This window comes from Gorilla gorilla, chromosome 6 (assembly GCF_029281585.2).
Source record: "Gorilla gorilla gorilla isolate KB3781 chromosome 6, NHGRI_mGorGor1-v2.1_pri, whole genome shotgun sequence".
In the NCBI taxonomy this organism is placed as follows: Eukaryota; Metazoa; Chordata; class Mammalia; order Primates; family Hominidae; genus Gorilla; species Gorilla gorilla.
Window position 1 is genome coordinate 105,845,447 of NC_073230.2, and position 18,790 is coordinate 105,864,236.

Consider the following 18,790-nt stretch of genomic DNA (forward strand, 5'->3'; position numbering starts at 1 on the left):
CAATAATTCCAGCTCATTTTATAAAATAATAGTAGTTTGAACATATTTCCTAGAAATTTAGGAAATACATATTTAGAAAACAAGGATTGATGGCTTGAGAAATATCATATGAGTGTATCAAGGAAGTTAAAAATAAGTTTTATATTTATGTTTATTTAATTTTTTCTCATAGTTATGGCTTACTTCCCCCAAATCTTTAAATGTAGCATTGATTTTATGTATCAGATAAGAACACATTTTCTTAACACGTTTATTTTTAATCATATATGCTAATGTAGAAATTTGCATTGTAGATTATTTTGACTTTTTCATTTGAGCTTTAAATAAATCACATTGTACTTAAACTTGAGCAATAACATTAGGCAAACATAGATTAAGTCCCAGCACTGCCACTTAGGAGTGACGCAAGTTTGGCTAAGTTATATACTGCCTCTATATTTCAGTATCTGAAACCTGGAATTAATAGTTCCTCTCTAATAAGGTTGTATTAGAGATTGATAAGATATTATATATGCAACTGTTAATAATGCTTACTACATGGTAAGCTTTGATGTATTTTAAATCTTAATCTTTTAGTTATTACTGTTGAAATAATTTATTATCCCCCATTAAATAATATCATTATATAAAGGCCTTTTCAGCTTTTCCTTCTCTCTTATATGTCCTCAATTACTTCCCTTTCTTGCTCTTGACCCTTAGACTGTTTCTTACTATGCCTCTTTTCCCTAAAAACTACTCTTTCTCAGAAGTCTCACCTTCAGACAACTACCTTGTATCTCAGTTAGCAAGCCGTAAAGAGTTCATCCTCTCTGGTTTTACTTTCTCTCTTATCATTTATTTTTCAACCTAGTATATTTGTTCTGCAGAAACCACTGTTCTCAAGATTACCAATGGCTTTCTAAATGATAAGCCAAAAGCTGTGTCTAACTCTGCCTTTTCTGTATACCACTGTATAGTATGTGTATCCATACCACTGTATAGTATGTGGTATGGATGAGCAATTACATCTTGTTTCCACCACCTATGCTTCCCATAGCTTCTCAATTGCTCCAGTTCAGAATTATCTTACTTTTGTTTCTATACCCATGTTTAAAATATTTCTCTTTCAGGCCAGGCGCGGTGGCTCATGCCTGCAATCCCAGCATTTTGGGAGGCCGAGGCGGGTGGGTTACCTGAGGTCAGGAGTTCGAGACCAACATGGTGAAACCCTGTCTCTACTAAAAATACAAAAAAAATTAGCCGAGCATGGTAGCAGGTGCCTGTAATCCCAGCTACTCGGGAGGCTAAGGCAGGAGAATCACTTGAACCTGTGAGGTGGAGGTCACGCCACTGCACTCCAGCCTGGGCAAACAGGGCAAGACTCTGACTCAAAAAAAACAAAAACAAAAATATCTTTTGTGTGCCAATTATTTTCATTGCATCATTTTAAATATTTTCATTTATTTTTATTACTTTTTTCTTTCTCTAAGCAGTTTCTTAACAGACCTGTGTAGTTTTGCTAGTACTTTATAAACCTGAAGTGAATGGACACTGTTATATAAATAAAGATTATCTACAAATTGACCTAAATCACTGACAAAAATATAATTCATATCATTTATTACATTAACCCTTTTAGTAATGTAGTAGTGGCTTTAGTTGCAAAGATATTATTCTTTTGTTTAAACATTTGCTTCAAGTACATATAGCAAACACTTGAATGCCTAGTCTGTGCTAATCACAATATTATGGGACATCAATTAAAAGAACAATTAGAAACCTGTCAATATTATTCAATAATGCGATTCTAAATTATAAATTGTATATATTTTTAAATTGGTTAGCATGGCTTTTCTCTACTCACCCACAAAGAAATAGTATTATGCTAACTGAAATAATTAGCCCATGCATATGAGGACTGCTTTTACACACATAGATAAATGAATAAATAAATTTTAGTTAAGTTAGACTCAAATTTAATTAATGATTTTTACAGTTGAACAGTAAATTCAGATCACCCCTCCCATTTTTTGAAGCTAACAGCAAATGAACTATGGCATTGCTTTGAACCTTGGTCTATATATCCTAGCTAAAATTATAGTATGCACTTGAAAGCAGGTATAAAATGCTTACAACTGAATATGTTGAAAATATATATTTATGTAGGGAATGCAATATAAGTGCCTAGTAAAGAAATATTAATTGATGTGTATAAAGATACAGTGCAAGAATGAATAAGCAGTGAGATTACGAGGAATTTTACTAAAGTGAGATTTAAAAGACCATGATGAGAAGAAAGAATAAACAAGATGGGTTTTGGTGAGCTTTCACCAGATCCTTGAAATCCTGGCAAAACCATTTGGATGCCGCATAATCATCAGTAAAGAAACCTGGAGAAAAAGAAAAAGGATTGATATGCTGATTGTGGTCTCACAGAGATAGCCAAGTGTAAGGGCACTCTCTAGAAAGCTATTTTCATTTTCCAGTTTTGAAATGACAAGGCTCCAGACTGAAAATTCAAAAACACGAATGCATACATGGATTGTTCTAGGAAAGAGTAAGAACCTCTGATTTACACATAGAATGATAATTAACAAATTGATTTAAAAAAATAGTGGTTATCTCATGAAAGCGAAATAGCCAAGGATCATATGTGTGAAAAGTACTTTAAACCTACGCTAGTTATATAAATATTAAAAGTTATAGATGAACACCCCAAAGGCAGTGTACAATTGGTCCTAATTTTCTTATGGTGCTGGATCTGCCATTTGACAAAAATGAGTATCCGAAAGAATTCATCTTTTTCTAAAGCAGTCTCTTGTTAAGAGTGTGAATGCTCCTCTTGAACTCTTTATATGTGTGATAGTTGAATAAAGTAGTTGACAGACAGGAAAAAAGAAAGGAAAAAAGAAACCTAAATATTTTGTCTGTTAAGCAGAACTATATTCAGGAACCATATGAACAGGATATATTTTGTTCCCTTTGTTGTAGTATAGCCGTCTGATTTCATACAAAGGAAGGAAGCAAAAGGAAGGGAGGGAAGGATGGAAAGAGGGAGGGAGAAAAATGTACACATACATTCACATATCAAAAACTGCTCACCTTAAAAAAACTTTTGAAAGTGCCTTCCAAAATATTTTATACAGATTTTAGGAAAGAAAAGAAGTTAATCTCTTTGGGACTTTCCAGAAAATATAATGCAATAAATGTCACACAGACTGGCATCTCTAATGCTTCTGTCCAGTGAGGTAGAAACTGGTTTTCTGCTTGACTGCTCAGCCCAAGAGCAATGACTTTAAGCAAGGAAACAAAACAAACTGGGACAAGAGGTGCATTAAGGAAAAGCTTAGAGATGTCTGATGAAACACTGAGTACCGTTTTCACAGTATCAATTAGAGAATTTTTTTATGTATTACTAGACTTTGATAAATAACATACATGTACGACTTTTAAATATGTTCTATTTTGTTTTTATTCTATTATTAATAGGGTCCTGTAATTTAGTTTCTCACATTTTTTGCCACTGGAAGCTTAAAATTAGAGAAAAACTACCTTTAAAAATTTTTTCAATTATTTTCACAAATGGTAAATTGTTTCATGGCAGTAGAGATTCAAGACTGTTTATGAATAAAGATGTCTATAATTTTTAATACCTCAAACATAGACCCATAGTGATGATACTGCTACTTATATATTGCCTCAATTCATAGAAACAATTATTAAACTATTTCACAATACTCTAATTGAAGAATTTGATGGTCTTGTTTTCTACATGCAAGACACTGTGCCCTATTGCAATGCTAATGGATTTTAAACATTTTATTCATGTTGAAAGTATTTTTTCACGAATGGTATCATTTAGAATTTCCTTATTCACAGGTCACTCCTCTGTTATCTTTCTTATTTTTGTATGCCTTGAAGCAATAGGATGGTGGTGGCTCACACCTGTAATCCCAACAATTGGGGCAGCCAAGGTGGGAGGATCTCTTGAGCCTAGGAGTTTGAGACCAGCCAGGGCAACATAGTGGGACCCCGTCTCTACAAAAATAAAAATAAAAATTAGCTAGGCAGGGTGGTGCACACCTGGAGTCCCAGCTACCTCAGAGGCTGAGGTGGGAGGATCACTTGAGTCCAGGTCAAGGCGTGATGAGCCATGATCGCACCACTGCACTTCAGCCTGGACAACAGAGCAAGAGCTTGTCTCAAAAAAAAAAAAAAAAAAAGCAACAAAAATTCTTGAGCTTTTGCACTAAACATGTATGTTTTATCTCCAAGGAGCCAAAGAGGGTAGAAGCAGAGGATAGAGGGATGGTGCTTAATAATGGGTCTATTTTGGTAACACATTACTAATGGTATTGTGCGTAAGATAGACTGCTGAATATTTCTATATTTAACTGTGATTTTATCTAAAAACAGGAAGCTACTGCTGTTGGAGTGCAGGTGGGGACCCCTAGAAGGTGTATTGCTGTTTTCATTGACATTTCATAGAGTGAAACTCTGCTTCCAGTCTATTTAAAGGGAAGGATGTGTAAAGGGATGTTTCCTAATTTGTAGCCTTATGCCTGCCTTATCAGCTTCATCATCCTCTCCCAACCTAAATTCCTAAAATCAAAGGAATATGTTAATTCCTTTACTGCACTATATTTATATATTTTAAAGACCTCTTGTTTGGAGAGAAAAAAAAATACCCTGCATATTTCACTTCCCTTCCCAATGCTTAAGAGGCATAAATAGCTCTTTTTAGATGATTTTTACACCCTAAAAAGAATGAATGGCCAGGAGCAGAGCAGAAGAAAATAAAGTCAGAGAGGAGTATAGTATATATAAGTATTACTCTTCTTACCAAGGCAAAGAAAAGGCTTATTCTTGTATTCAAAGTCAGTGCAGTTCCTGGATGAAGAGAGTTGAAATAAAATGGGACAAATGACCCTAAGAGCAATTTCCATTCTCAAGTTCTCTTTAATTTGTTGTACAGTTAGAGGGAGAAGACCATGTCTTATTCATCATTTTAATCTCAGTATTTAGTACAGTGAACAGTATGTAAATGTCTGTTGTTCATTAAAAATGTTTCCATCTATTTTTTAACTTTTTTTAAGCTATCAAATTTTTTTGTTCTAATTCCTTTTTTTCTTAAGTTATTTTTAAGATAGTAGGAGTTTCTTGAATTTTAAAATTAAGCTTAGCTATGCACCTGATCTCCTTTAGTGATTCTGGTATTTAATTTCTCAAACTAAATAATTACTTTCTTTTTTAAGGTTTTAATCTCTTTTTAATTACATCATTGATCCTTCTTATAAACTTAGAATAACGGACAATTTTAACAACATACTAGGACTTACATAATTTTTCAGTCAGACTGGCAGTTCCTTACACTCAAACTTTTCCATAATTATTGCAGTTGTGGACAATTTTTCAAGATTTTTATGGGGTTAAGCTAGAAGGATTAATCTTCTTCACTGAGTATGCTCATTGTTGTAATTGTAGGCACCTTGTCTTTTTTTTCCTGTGTTCTAATAAAACTGTATTATTAAAATAGCTAGTTGAATACCTTTTGAATATTAGTTTGTGATAATTTAATAGTTAAGAATTTTTCTATACAATAAAGGGGATTAATTTTAGGGTCCTAAGAATTTATAACAAGGCAAGATAATCAGGTACATTCCTATCCTTATTAATTTTCTCCTGTCATTACCATAACCTAGAATGTATCTTTTTTGTTTACCCTTTATTCCATCTGGTTCTCTTTTCAAGGCACTATTTAATTTCTAGTTACTCTAGGAAGTCAGCCTTTTCGCATTCAGAGTAAGGCACTATGATAAACAAATAGTAGGATTCTCATCATCAATAAATATATTAATTAACAATCGATCAGGATTTTCTGTCTGAGGACATTATTTAGTATATCACGTGCATGAGTGTCTTTCAGCAAGGTCTGTTTTTCCTTCCAGGAGACATTTGCCAATGCATGGTGACGTTTTTGATTGACATGGTATACTGATGGTATCTAGTGGGTACAAGCCAGAGATGCAACTAAACATCTAACAATATAGAATCATCTGGTCCAAAATGCCATTACTGTCAAGGATGAGAAAGATTTATTAATTACCTATATTGATGCTGGACCATAAATAGCCATGGTTGGTACATGAATCCCTGACAAATTTTATTACTACTTTCCATCCTTATGGCCAAAACTATGTTGCTGGCTGTCATAGGAAAACATTAAATGTTCTGCTCAAGCACTGCTAGAATATATCTATTTCTTCTATGTTATCTACATGGAGTGCAACATTGTAATTAAAGAAAATTAAATTGAGCTGTCACAATTTTCTCTTTGACAGAGCCACAATGATTGCTACCTAACATACTGCATTAGAAATCATTGTCAGTGATTGCACATTTACAGTTTGAAGGTTTGCCCTGGGATTTCACATGGTATTGGAGTTAATTTGACTGGTATGTAATAACCAGTGCTGCTTGTCCCATCAGTTAAAGAAGAAAATGAATAAAGATTTTAATATATAGTTTGCTTTTGAACTTTTTTTTTCTGTATTTGCTCTTGCATTTTTCCCCTCTCTGTTGGCATAGAGCATTCTCTGGATGTGTTTCCATCTCACAGGAATTAAGGCATCACTAGCCCAAAATGAAACCAGATTATCCTTCATATTTTTCAAAAAATTAAGTTTCTTATTTTCCCTGCACTTAGAATGCATTCTCCTGTTTAAATACCATCCATTCTTTAAGAACCAGGCTTCCTGTTATATCTTAATCCATCATTCTCTCTTATCCAGTTCCCAATACATATACGTAATTATATACTCGTCTAACTCACCTTATGTCATGTTAAATGGAAAACCTCTTAAGGAGTATGTATCAAAATATCTTGTTTACTGATAATTTTTTGTGAAATTATGCTGTTTGAAAAAGAATCCACATCTCCACCATCTCAATAAAGGGCCTGCATACAAATATTTCCTGCTTAGTTGAGAGAACAAACCTAAAAATCCAAGATATTATGATGATGAACATTTATTTCTGACAGTAGGTATGGCTTTCTATACTTATATAGTGAAATATATGTTGCTATGTCTCTCTAGCAGTACAATGGTTTCAGAATGGTTTAGAAGTATATCTTTGATATTGACGCTGAGAACTATTTAGCAAAAGATGAGGTAGTTCGTTTTTTTTCTTTCCAGCTTCTATTTTAGGTTCAGAGGGTACATGTGCAGGTTTGTTACATAGATAAATTGCATGTCACAGGGTTTGGACTACAGATTATTTCTTCACCCAGGTAATGAGCATAGTACCTGATAGCTAGTTTTTCGATCACCACTCTTCTCCCACTCTCCACCCTCAGACCCCAGTGTCTATTGTTCCCTTCTTTGTATCCATGTGTACTCAATGTTTAGATCCCACTTATAGGTGACAACATGTGGTATTTGGTTTTCTGTTCCTGTATTAATTCACTTAGGATAATGGCCTTCAGCTCCATTCATGTTGTCACAAAGGACATGATTTCATTCATTTTTATGGCTGCATAGTATTTCATGGTATATATGTACCACATTTTCTTTATCTAGTCTACCATTGATGGACATCTGGCTTGGTTCTATGTCTTTGCTGTCATGAATAGTGCTGTGATGAATATACACATGCATGAGTCTTTATGGTAGATCGATATATATTCCTTTGAGTATATACCCAGCAATTCCTTTGCTGGGTCAAATGGTTGGTTTTTTTTTTTAAGTTCTTTGAGAAATCTCCAAACTGCTTTCCACAGTGGCTTAACTAATTTACACTTCCACCAGGAGTGTTTAAGCGTTCCTTTTTCTCCACAACCTAGTCAACGTCTGTTTTGTTTTGTTTTGTTTACTTTTTAATAATAGCCATTCTGACTGGTGTAGGATGGTATCTCATTGTGCTTTTGATTTGCATTCCCCTAATGATTACTGATGTTGAGCATTTTTTCATATGCTTGTTAGCTATGTGTATGTCTTTTGAGAAATGTCTACTTATGCCCTTTGACCATTTTTTAATAAGATTGTTTGTGTTTTTGTTGTTGTTGTTGTTAAGTGCCTTATAGGTTCTGGATAATAGACCTTTGTCAGATGTATAATGTGCAGATATTTTCTCCAGTTTTATAGATTTTCTGTCACTCTGTTGATAGTTTTTTTGCTGTGCAGAAGCTCTTTAGTTAGGTCCCACTTGTCCACTTTTGTTCTTAACTGCAATTGCTTTCAGAGTCTTCATCATGAAATCTTTGCCAAGTCTTATGTTCAGAATTGCATTTCCTAAGTTTTCTTCTAGGGTTTTTATAGTTTTAGGTTTTATATTTAAGTTTTCACTCCATCTTGAATGGATTTCTGTATATGATATAAGGAAAGGGTCCAGTTTCAATCTTTGGCATATGGCTAACCAGTTTTCCTAGCACCATTTATTGAATAAGGAGTCACTTCTCCTTTGCCAGTTATTGTCAACTTTGTTGAAGATCAGATGGCTGTAGGTGTGCAACTTTATTTCTGGGTTCTATATTCTGTTCCATTGTTGTATGTGTCTGTTTTTGTTTCATGCTGTTTCATTTACTATAACCTTGTAGTACAAAGTTGGATAGTATAATGCCTCTAGCTTTGTTTTTGTTTGTTCATTTGTTTGTTTTTGCTTAGGATTGCTTCAGCTGTTTGAGCTATTTTTTGGTTCCATATGAATTTTAGAATAGTTTTTTTATAATTATGTGAAAAATGTTGTTGGTAGTTTGATAGAAATACCATTGAATCTATACATTGCTTTGGGCAGTATGGTGAGGTAGTTTCTTCAAACAACAATTTCCCAAAAATATTCATAATGTATTAGTTATTTGTGGGCAAAGTGTAGATTTCTTCCATCTAGTGTATCTTGTATCTATGTCTTTAGCATCTAGAGCAATGCATTTTAGAATTATACTTAACAACTCTTTGAATACATCAATAAATTGAATGTTTTCATATTTATTATATATAATACTGGATGAATAATTTTGGTCTAGCATCTAGGACTTTAAACAATAGCCCCTGTGTATTTTTAGTTTCTCAATATTTGAAAAAACTACAGATCTTTCTTTTCTCATCCTCATGTTGAGCTCAGAGAATTCTGACAATGAATTAATGCACATACATATATTTAAGTCACTTAGGATAGTGTGGCTATGTACTTTACTTATTATTTTCATTAATATTCCTGACACTCCAAAACAAGCAAAATTTCCTTTCCTTTGCCATATAGAAATGGTATAAATTGCATTATATAAATTAACTTTCCTAAGGAAAATGTTCTTTAAAATTACTTTGGACAGCAAACCTTATCCTGAAGGTTATTTGTTTGTTAGCTTGATTACCTCACTGATGTTGCAATCTGCAGTTAGTGATTTTTTTCCAGTCTTTCTTAAACCTTTATTCTATTATTAGGGCTTTTTATTCCCTTCTCTTTGTCTTTGTCTATTTTCACAGGTATTTTAAAATATTTTAAATTTATATATCCAGTATATTTAGTACAATTTTTTTTTTCTAGATTAAAGGCACCAGGTCTATCTGAAAACAACTTTTAAGAGCTGGTCAACACAGAAAACCATAGTAAACAACAAGTTTTTTTCTAGACTGTCTTGCCATCTTTAGTCATGGCTTCCAGCTACATCATCTTTAATCATAATAAACTTTCTTTGTGCAATTTTGATCTTTTTAAAATAAATTATATTGTATTGCTTTTATCTTTGTATTTGGAGTTCTGAACTCTTATTTTATGTTATATTGATTTAATTAGAATTAAATACCTAGTTGAGAGGTTTTTTTAAATTAGAATTAAATACTTAGTTGAGAAGTTTTTATTGTCTTTGTCAGAGTCATTTCTTTTTGAATTATAAGTTGGTAAGACATTACTTCAAATTCTTTATTGTATTTCTGTCTGTCCTCTTAAGTGATACTAACCAGTCCTAAAACATAGTACACACCCCTCACACACATGCTTAAATTTAAATCTGTGGGGTTCTAATGGTTCTATAGTTCAGATCCTCTTTGTATAAGTGTGCCAGCAAAGTGCTTTGAAGAGAGGAGACATTTAATAAATATCTGTCTAAGTGAATTGAATAGTTATGTATTTTAGGGAAAATCTAAAAGAAAATTTATGCTGTGGAGGAAAATTCATGGATGATCATATTTACAATTTAACCAAAAGATGGCAGAAAACGCTAATAAAGGACTGAAGTTTTTCTTTAGGGCTCTTGTATTCTTCCCACATCCTCCCTCATTGTTTAAAATCTGTTGCTTTCTCTCAACTAGCCATTAATGCTGTTTGACCCTCTAATGGTTTCTCAGTGGGCATCCAATCTTCTTTAGGTTTGGAACAGAGATTTATTTCAACCTGTCAGTGCAGTTAAAGGCTTGTTTTCTTTGAGCTGAACTATGTTTTAAAACCATTTAAAATAGAGACCAAAATTTTAAAATATGGATTTTCTTGAATGAAGCAGATCTCACCACACTGGGTCTCTATTTCTTCATGGCAGCAATATTCTGGAGCCAGCCTTGACAGATGGAACTTAAATTCTCAGGTCAACACATTCACTCCATTACCTTCTGGATCCTGCAGGCTTTTGGGTTATAGCCTCTTCAATAGTCAAGTACTCCTCCATTTTCATTCCCACTAGAATTTTCCTGACATGATCTATATATTTTTCTCTTTTTTAAAAATTATACTTTAAGTTCTGGGATACATGTGCAGAATGTGCAGGTTTGTTACTTAGGTATACACGTGCCGTGGTGGTTTGCGGCACCCATCAATACATAAGAGCATATGACAAGTATAGTGATTGGTCAGTATTTGCTCTCTTTTTTCTCACCTAAACACAAGAAGTGCAAGCCTACCTTACACATATGTACAATATATAACTATTTGTAATGTGCATTTTGAAAAGAAGTGACTTCCAAGTTCAAATATAGCTTCTAAGCTGGGCTTCTTAGAGACTTGAATTTTCAACCGTTATTAAGTTCTTTGGACTATGAAAATGTTATCAGTGGTTATATTTAAAATTTCCGGTAGTGACCAAACATTAGAATAAAATATTGGTCATATTTTTCATTTCATATTCTCCTCTTTTTATTACATCTTTGTTAGGCATCACGGTCTTGAGTAACAATTAAACACCCTTTTGTCAAACCATTTCATAATCATAATCATGTAGAATAGGTAAACATTTTAAATTTTCAAATGCTTATGCATATGCCAGATCTACCATATACATATTAAGAAAAAACAAATAGTATGTAGTTTTCAGCCTCTTGTTGAACGACATTATAATCAGAGGACTGAAGATGTTTTTGTGGAACAACTTTTTTAAAAACATGACATATCTATGTTAATATTTTTAGTATCAAGAAAATTATTGTAAGATCTTAATTTTTATTTTACTACCATTTAATTATGGCCCATTGATATTCAACATGTTACATGTGTACTTTTTTACAAGTGAAAGAATATGTAAAGATCTAGAATGTGGGTTAATCAAGAAACCATAGTTTTCTATAAAAATATAGAGATTTTTAAAGGAATTGATATTTAATGGGTGCCTGTAATGTGTAGTAAGTATTTTACATATTTGTCTCACTTGATTTTTATAACAATTCTGTGATTAATTGTGAGCATTTTATAAAATGAAAAGAATTGAGAATGAGTAGGAAGAAATAAATGACATGTCAAACAGCTGCCTTGGGGACTTCAATACCCCATATACATTGGGATTGCTCTATGAGGAAAAACAAACTACTGCTCCAAAGTCACTTTACCTTATTTCAAAGATTCATAACATTTATTCATTTCCATCCAAATATTTTAAGTCTTAGAAACATATAAACTTCAATAAACCTTTAGGATTTTGTTTTATATTATGATGTCTATTAAGGGAACAACTAGTGGGGTTACATGAAGGGAGCAGAAATATGATAACAGAAAACAAAAATTATTAAGGAAGTTAATTTGGAAATAATAAAAAGGCAATGGAAGTACAGAGTCTTGGAAAAATGTGATCTAATTAATAAGGCACAATTTTCAGGTACAATATTTATAGACTCTTATTTTTTCTATTTTCTACTCTCAATATTTGGTGACTGGGGAAAATTGGAGAATTAATGTATTTGGATTATAATAGAAAGAAAAGAAAAGAAAGCATCTTGTAAAGATTATGCAACTGGAAAGCAGAAGACCTGAGATCTAGTTGTAAATGTGCCACTGAATACTTAGGTAAATTGAAGTACATCAGTTTAACTGTAAGTGCTCAAACTAATCTCTCATGTCTTTTGATATTCTAAAATTGTATGATTCTCAAGACCTTCAATTCTTAGAAAGCAAGTTTATGACAAATTAACCAAATGAAATGAAAAGTATCTGAAAACTCACCAACTTTATACTTTTATCTGATTTTTTAAAAGGTTCCAATGGATTTTTATTGGTCAGTTCTTTTTGCTTCATATGGAAGTTACTAGAGCATTAAAAAGAAACTATACTGCAGGATAATAAAGTCAAAGAAAACCAAATAGTCATGAAAATCTTGAAACATTAAATAGAAAATTAGTCCAGATTATCCCTTTTTTAGAAAAAAAAGACATTAGATAATTTGAAGATGTAATTTAAAAAATGGGAATGACAGCCACTCCAGGGGGCAAAAGTAGGAATGAGAAGATAGGCGCATGAACTTGGTGAATGAACATCTCCAACAAATGTAATTTAAATTTTAGATGGTTAATAAAACACTCTGGAAATAGATTCAGTAAATAATCTTATGTATATTAATTTAGATTGAAAATAAGTTTTTATAACTGCTAATGTAGGAGTTATAATTAGCCAATTTATTTAAAAAATTATTTTTCAGTTAATTGTATTTGTGACCAATACTTGAAATTATATGCATATATTTTATTTTATCATGCTGCGATAGCAAAATCATACATGAAATCATTTTTATTAAATATAATTCATGGAAGTAGATTTGGTTTTTATTTTTCTTTATAATAAAGTACTATATTTTGTTTACTTGATTATAGACTAAAGGTTCTCAAACCATGACATCCTCTGGAGCCCAGAAAAAAGTTAAAAGAACTCTGCCAAATCCACCTCCTGAGGAGATTTCCACAGGAACTCAATCCACATTCAGCACAATGGGCACAGTTTCCAGGAGAAGGATCTGCAGAACCAACACAATGGCACGAGCCAAGATTCTCCAGGACATAGACAGAGAGCTTGATCTTGTGGAAAGGGAGTCTGCAAAACTTCGAAAGAAACAAGCAGAGCTTGATGAAGAAGAAAAGGAGATTGATGCTAAGCTACGATACCTGGAAATGGGAATTAACAGGAGGAAAGAGGCCCTATTAAAGGAGAGAGAAAAGAGAGAACGAGCCTACCTCCAGGGAGTAGCTGAGGATCGTGATTACATGTCTGACAGTGAAGTGAGTAGCACAAGACCAACCCGAATAGAAAGTCAGCATGGCATTGAGCGACCAAGAACTGCTCCCCAAACTGAATTCAGCCAGTTTATACCACCACAAACCCAAACAGAATCTCAACTAGTTCCTCCGACAAGTCCTTACACACAATACCAGTACTCTTCCCCTGCTCTTCCTACCCAAGCACCCACCTCATACACTCAACAGTCTCATTTTGAGCAACAAACTTTGTACCATCAGCAAGTTTCACCTTATCAGACTCAGCCAACATTCCAAGCTGTGGCAACAATGTCCTTCACACCCCAAGTTCAACCTACACCAACCCCACAGCCTTCTTATCAGTTACCTTCACAGATGATGGTGATACAACAGAAGCCACGGCAAACTACATTATATTTGGAGCCCAAGATAACTTCAAACTATGAAGTGATTCGCAACCAACCCCTTATGATAGCACCTGTTTCTACTGATAACACATATGCTGTTTCCCATCTTGGTAGTAAGTACAATAGTTTAGACTTGAGAATAGGTTTGGAGGAAAGAAGTAGCATGGCAAGCAGTCCGATATCAAGCATATCTGCAGATTCTTTCTATGCAGATATTGATCACCATACTCCACGAAATTATGTCCTAATTGACGACATTGGAGAGATCACCAAAGGAACAGCGGCATTAAGCACCGCATTTAGCCTTCATGAAAAGGATCTATCAAAAACAGACCGTCTCCTTCGAACCACTGAGACACGCCGGTCTCAAGAAGTGACAGATTTCCTAGCACCTTTACAGTCTTCCTCTAGATTGCATAGTTATGTGAAGGCGGAGGAAGACCCAATGGAGGATCCTTATGAGTTAAAGCTTCTGAAACATCAGATTAAACAGGAATTTCGTAGAGGGACAGAGAGCTTAGATCACCTTGCTGGTCTTTCTCATTATTACCATGCTGATACTAGCTATAGACATTTTCCAAAATCTGAGAAGTATAGCATCAGTAGACTCACACTTGAAAAACAAGCAGCAAAACAACTGCCAGCAGCCATACTTTATCAAAAGCAGTCAAAGCATAAGAAATCACTAATTGACCCTAAAATGTCAAAATTTTCACCTATTCAAGAAAGTAGAGACCTTGAACCTGATTATTCAAGCTATATGACTTCTAGCACTTCATCTATTGGTGGCATTTCCTCCAGGGCAAGGCTCCTTCAAGATGACATCACTTTTGGCCTCAGAAAAAATATTACAGACCAACAAAAATTTATGGGATCCTCTCTTGGCACAGGACTGGGCACATTAGGAAATACCATACGCTCAGCTCTGCAGGATGAAGCGGATAAGCCATACAGTAGTGGCAGCAGGTCCAGACCTTCCTCCAGACCTTCCTCTGTCTATGGGCTTGATTTATCAATTAAAAGGGATTCTTCTAGCTCTTCCCTAAGACTGAAAGCTCAAGAGGCTGAAGCTCTAGATGTTTCCTTTAGTCATGCATCATCCTCTGCCAGAACTAAGCCGACCAGTTTGCCAATTAGTCAAAGTAGAGGAAGAATACCAATTGTGGCCCAGAATTCTGAAGAAGAAAGCCCACTCAGTCCTGTTGGCCAGCCAATGGGAATGGCCAGGGCTGCAGCTGGACCCCTGCCACCAATATCTGCAGACACCAGGGATCAGTTTGGATCGAGCCACTCATTGCCTGAAGTTCAGCAACACATGAGGGAAGAATCACGGACTCGAGGCTATGACCGTGACATAGCATTCATCATGGATGACTTCCAACATGCCATGTCAGACAGTGAAGGTAAATTGGGCCTCAAACTACCCTGTTACTCTCAAAACTCAAACTCTTATTTTTCTGCATGTTTAATTTCCCTTCTCCAGAGATGTATCCTACTTTTCTTGGTGTGTCTTTTGCATGTTTACTTCAATTTTATTTCTTGTAAATGGAAATTTTATCATGTGTATAGATTCTGTAGCATGCTTTTCTTTATTTAGTTTTACTTTATTCCTTTATTGTTCTGTTTCTTGATTGTTTGCTTGATTTGTTTGGTGTCTGCTTTTCTGAAACCATTATCAAATAATTCTGTCAATAAAATATGGTCATCCTATAAATCCATAGTTGAAAAGTTTTTCATTGTAAGTTTCTTTCATTTTTAAAAATACATTTTAAAAGTTATTGGTCAGTTTCAGTTTCTGAAATTATTAAAGTTTAGAGCCATGAAATACTATTCTGATAGACTTTGTAATAGAAAATCATTTATGGCATCTTTATGAGATCAGTGTTCATTAGTTCAGAAGATTTTCTATTTTTGAGAACTTTTGGATAGGTTCTTGATGTTAGTATAATGTAGAATTTTGTTATTTTCCTTAAATAAAAGATTTCTGTTTTATCTTTCTCTCTCATTATGAATACTATTATTTACAAATTTGTAATTTTGCATTATATGCTAGAAAGTTTAGTACTAAATAAGACATGAAAATAAAGAATTGTATTAGTATGTATGAAGTATTCTTTAAAATTGAAACCTTGTAAACTTCTTTTCTGATTTTAGTTATTTAGAGTTCAAACCTTCCTGATTTGCCCATTTAGCCTTTTCCTTTGGTTTCTTGATTTTGTTTTTTGTATCATCCCATGTATTTGCCCTAAATTGACTTGCTAGTTTTCCATGTTGAACAAGTAAATACTTAACTAAAAACTGATTTAAAGTAGCTTTGTGTTTAAAGATATACAACCATAAACATTTTTGAAAATTATCTAGTCCAAGTCTAATATTGAAGATGAGAGAGGAATGATACAAAGGTGTGAAGAGCCTAGCCTATACCAAGAGGATTCATGACTCTTGACTCTTGGTCCTTTTTTTTCCACCTCCTTTGGTTTACATTTGAATGTAGATGTAGATGGAGTTCTGGAAATAAAATATTTTTGATCAAATAAAAGCATTATTATTTCCTTCCTTTAGAGACTCCAAAGAACTAAGCTAACATGAACATCTCCCTTTCCAAACATAACATCTTTCTTGAGGACTCACAGGAAAATACACATTTTTGTGAAAAGGATTTTTTTCGTACATCTTTGTCTAGATGAATAAGATTTTAGGAATTCAAATCTGGATTTTAATAGATTTTTTTATTGAACTAAAATAATCACTGTATCTGAAGGAGGACAAACTGCTTTTGTTTGTGAACTTCCAATAGATTAGTCATTTTCTGATTTGTTTTTGTCTCTACAGGCTATTGGATTGACCATTTTTATTGACAATTAGTTAATTGAATAAAGTACTCAATTTGTGGGTTTTTTATTTAGATGATTATTTGAATAAATGTACATTGCAAGAATTGTGATATCGTGTGGGAACAGTCTTTAATATTTCCTTATTTTTTACAATCCACATTTTATAAACATTTTATAGGTAGAAAATGACAATTGCAGAAGAGTAAAGAGTTTATCCAATTGTCATGTCTATAAAATAACAAAATAAAACAAAAACCCTAGAGGGTCAATGGCATAACGAAATGCCTTAAGATTGTGTGTACATGATGAGCATATATCTAAAGAGAGTTTGATTTATCATCATAGATATTTTGTCAACATGCTGCCAGATATTTAGATGTTTCTATATATCCCAATACGTGGCACTTACATATATGTAGAGCCATATAAAAATAACAGAATATTCTATTTCCCTTTTATATGTTTGAATGATGTATAGGTCATAATCATCAAAGACTGTGTGAAAAACATTGTTTTGATAAAATAGAGGATGAGATACCATGCAGCATATAAAATTATGAAGTGTGTAAAGATGATACCAAAGAAGTAAAGCAATTAAAATTTAAATGAAATTAAACTAAAATATATTTTAAAATTAAGCAGACAAGGAAATTATTCATAAAGATTATGTTGATATAAATTTGGGCAGGAAAACTATAGCAATTATATATGAATTACATATGTAATGGTATGTGTGTGAATTGTAGTGATTACTTCTAAATGATGTATGTAGTAAAATGTTATATATTTTCTTTGTTTATGTATCACTTAAGCATACTATTTTTCTTCTAATGAGTAATGGTGTGCTTTTCGTTTGAAATCTTGAATTCCTTCAGTATTTAAAAAAAAAGAAGAAACTACTTTTTTCCAATCAATAATTCCTGACATTTATTAACTCATGAAGTATTAGGAATTTTTAACAGATTTTTAGCAAATATATGCTATATCTATATTTGAATGTACTAAGATAATTTTGAATAGTATAACATTCTACAGGTTATTTAGTATCCTGTGAACAAAACAAATTTAATTGCTTTCAAATTATTTGTTGTGTGCTTTTCCAAATTCAATTAAACTGGGTAAGTTACAGGATATAAGACAGTCATTAGATATATTCTAAAAGATTTGTTGATGTTGAAATATCTTTCTTGAGGAAAAGTCTATATAGATATAGTTTATGTTGCTTAATATTTATTAATATTTTTAGCTTGAAGCACGCTAGAAACAGGCCGGACGTGGTGGCTCACGCCTGTAATTCCAACACTTTGGGAGGCTGAGGCGGGTGGATCACGATGTCAAGAGATCGAGACCATCCTAGCCAACATGGTGAAACCCCATCTCTACTAAAAATACAAAAATTAGCTGGGCGTAGTGGCACACGTCTGTAGTCCCAGCTACTTGGGAGCCTGAGGCAGGAGAATCGTTTGAACCTGGAAGGTGGAGGTTGCAGTGAGTTGAGATCGCGCCACTGCACTCCCGCCTGGCGATAGAGTGAGACTTCGTCTCAAAAAAAAAAAAAAAAAAAAATTGTGCTTCATCTCATGTCCTCCAATATATACAGTCTTTTTTAAAGTATATATATTTCACCGATATTTGATAGTGAGAAGAATTAAACTGTTTATGTAACTGTAGCTTGCGGACAGTACTAGATCCAGAAATAACTTATTTGTATTTTACTTTTAGGAATTCAAGAAAATATTGTCAAGTTTAAAAAAAAATACTGTTAGTCTCCTTCAAATGATTTGAACTAATTCAGAATTTTTTTTGTTATAAAATTTACTTTTTCACTGAGATTTTACCATGAAAGATGAGACAGTTATAAACAATTAGCATTTATGTACAACTGGTTCTAAATAATGAAAACAAAATTCAGTACAAAAGCAGATTCATTTAATCTGCTTGCTCTTGGTTGATTGTAAATTCTTGTGCAAAGGATGATAGTCATCCTTATTCAGTTACACATAGGGTTATTATAAAAAATAACAAAATCAAAATACATAATCAGAATTATTGGTAATAAATTGACAGAATTTGGGTCAGGTTGAACTTCTACTTTATTTCTATAGGCACAGCCAAACAAAACACACATTTC

General features: G+C 33.2%; 1 protein-coding gene across 6 annotated transcripts in view; it reads left to right on the plus strand.

The window, feature by feature from the left end:
• The window catches only part of PCLO (piccolo presynaptic cytomatrix protein), a 403,311-nt gene that overhangs the window by 227,448 nt on the left and 157,073 nt on the right, over window positions 1–18,790 (plus strand). For all 6 annotated transcript variants that reach the window (XM_055347826.2, XM_019031537.4, XM_055347822.2 and 3 more), the window contains exon 7: window positions 13,041–15,228. In XM_055347826.2, the coding sequence (XP_055203801.1) occupies window positions 13,041–15,228 (2,188 nt within the window). The remainder of the gene's footprint in view (window positions 1–13,040; window positions 15,229–18,790) is intronic.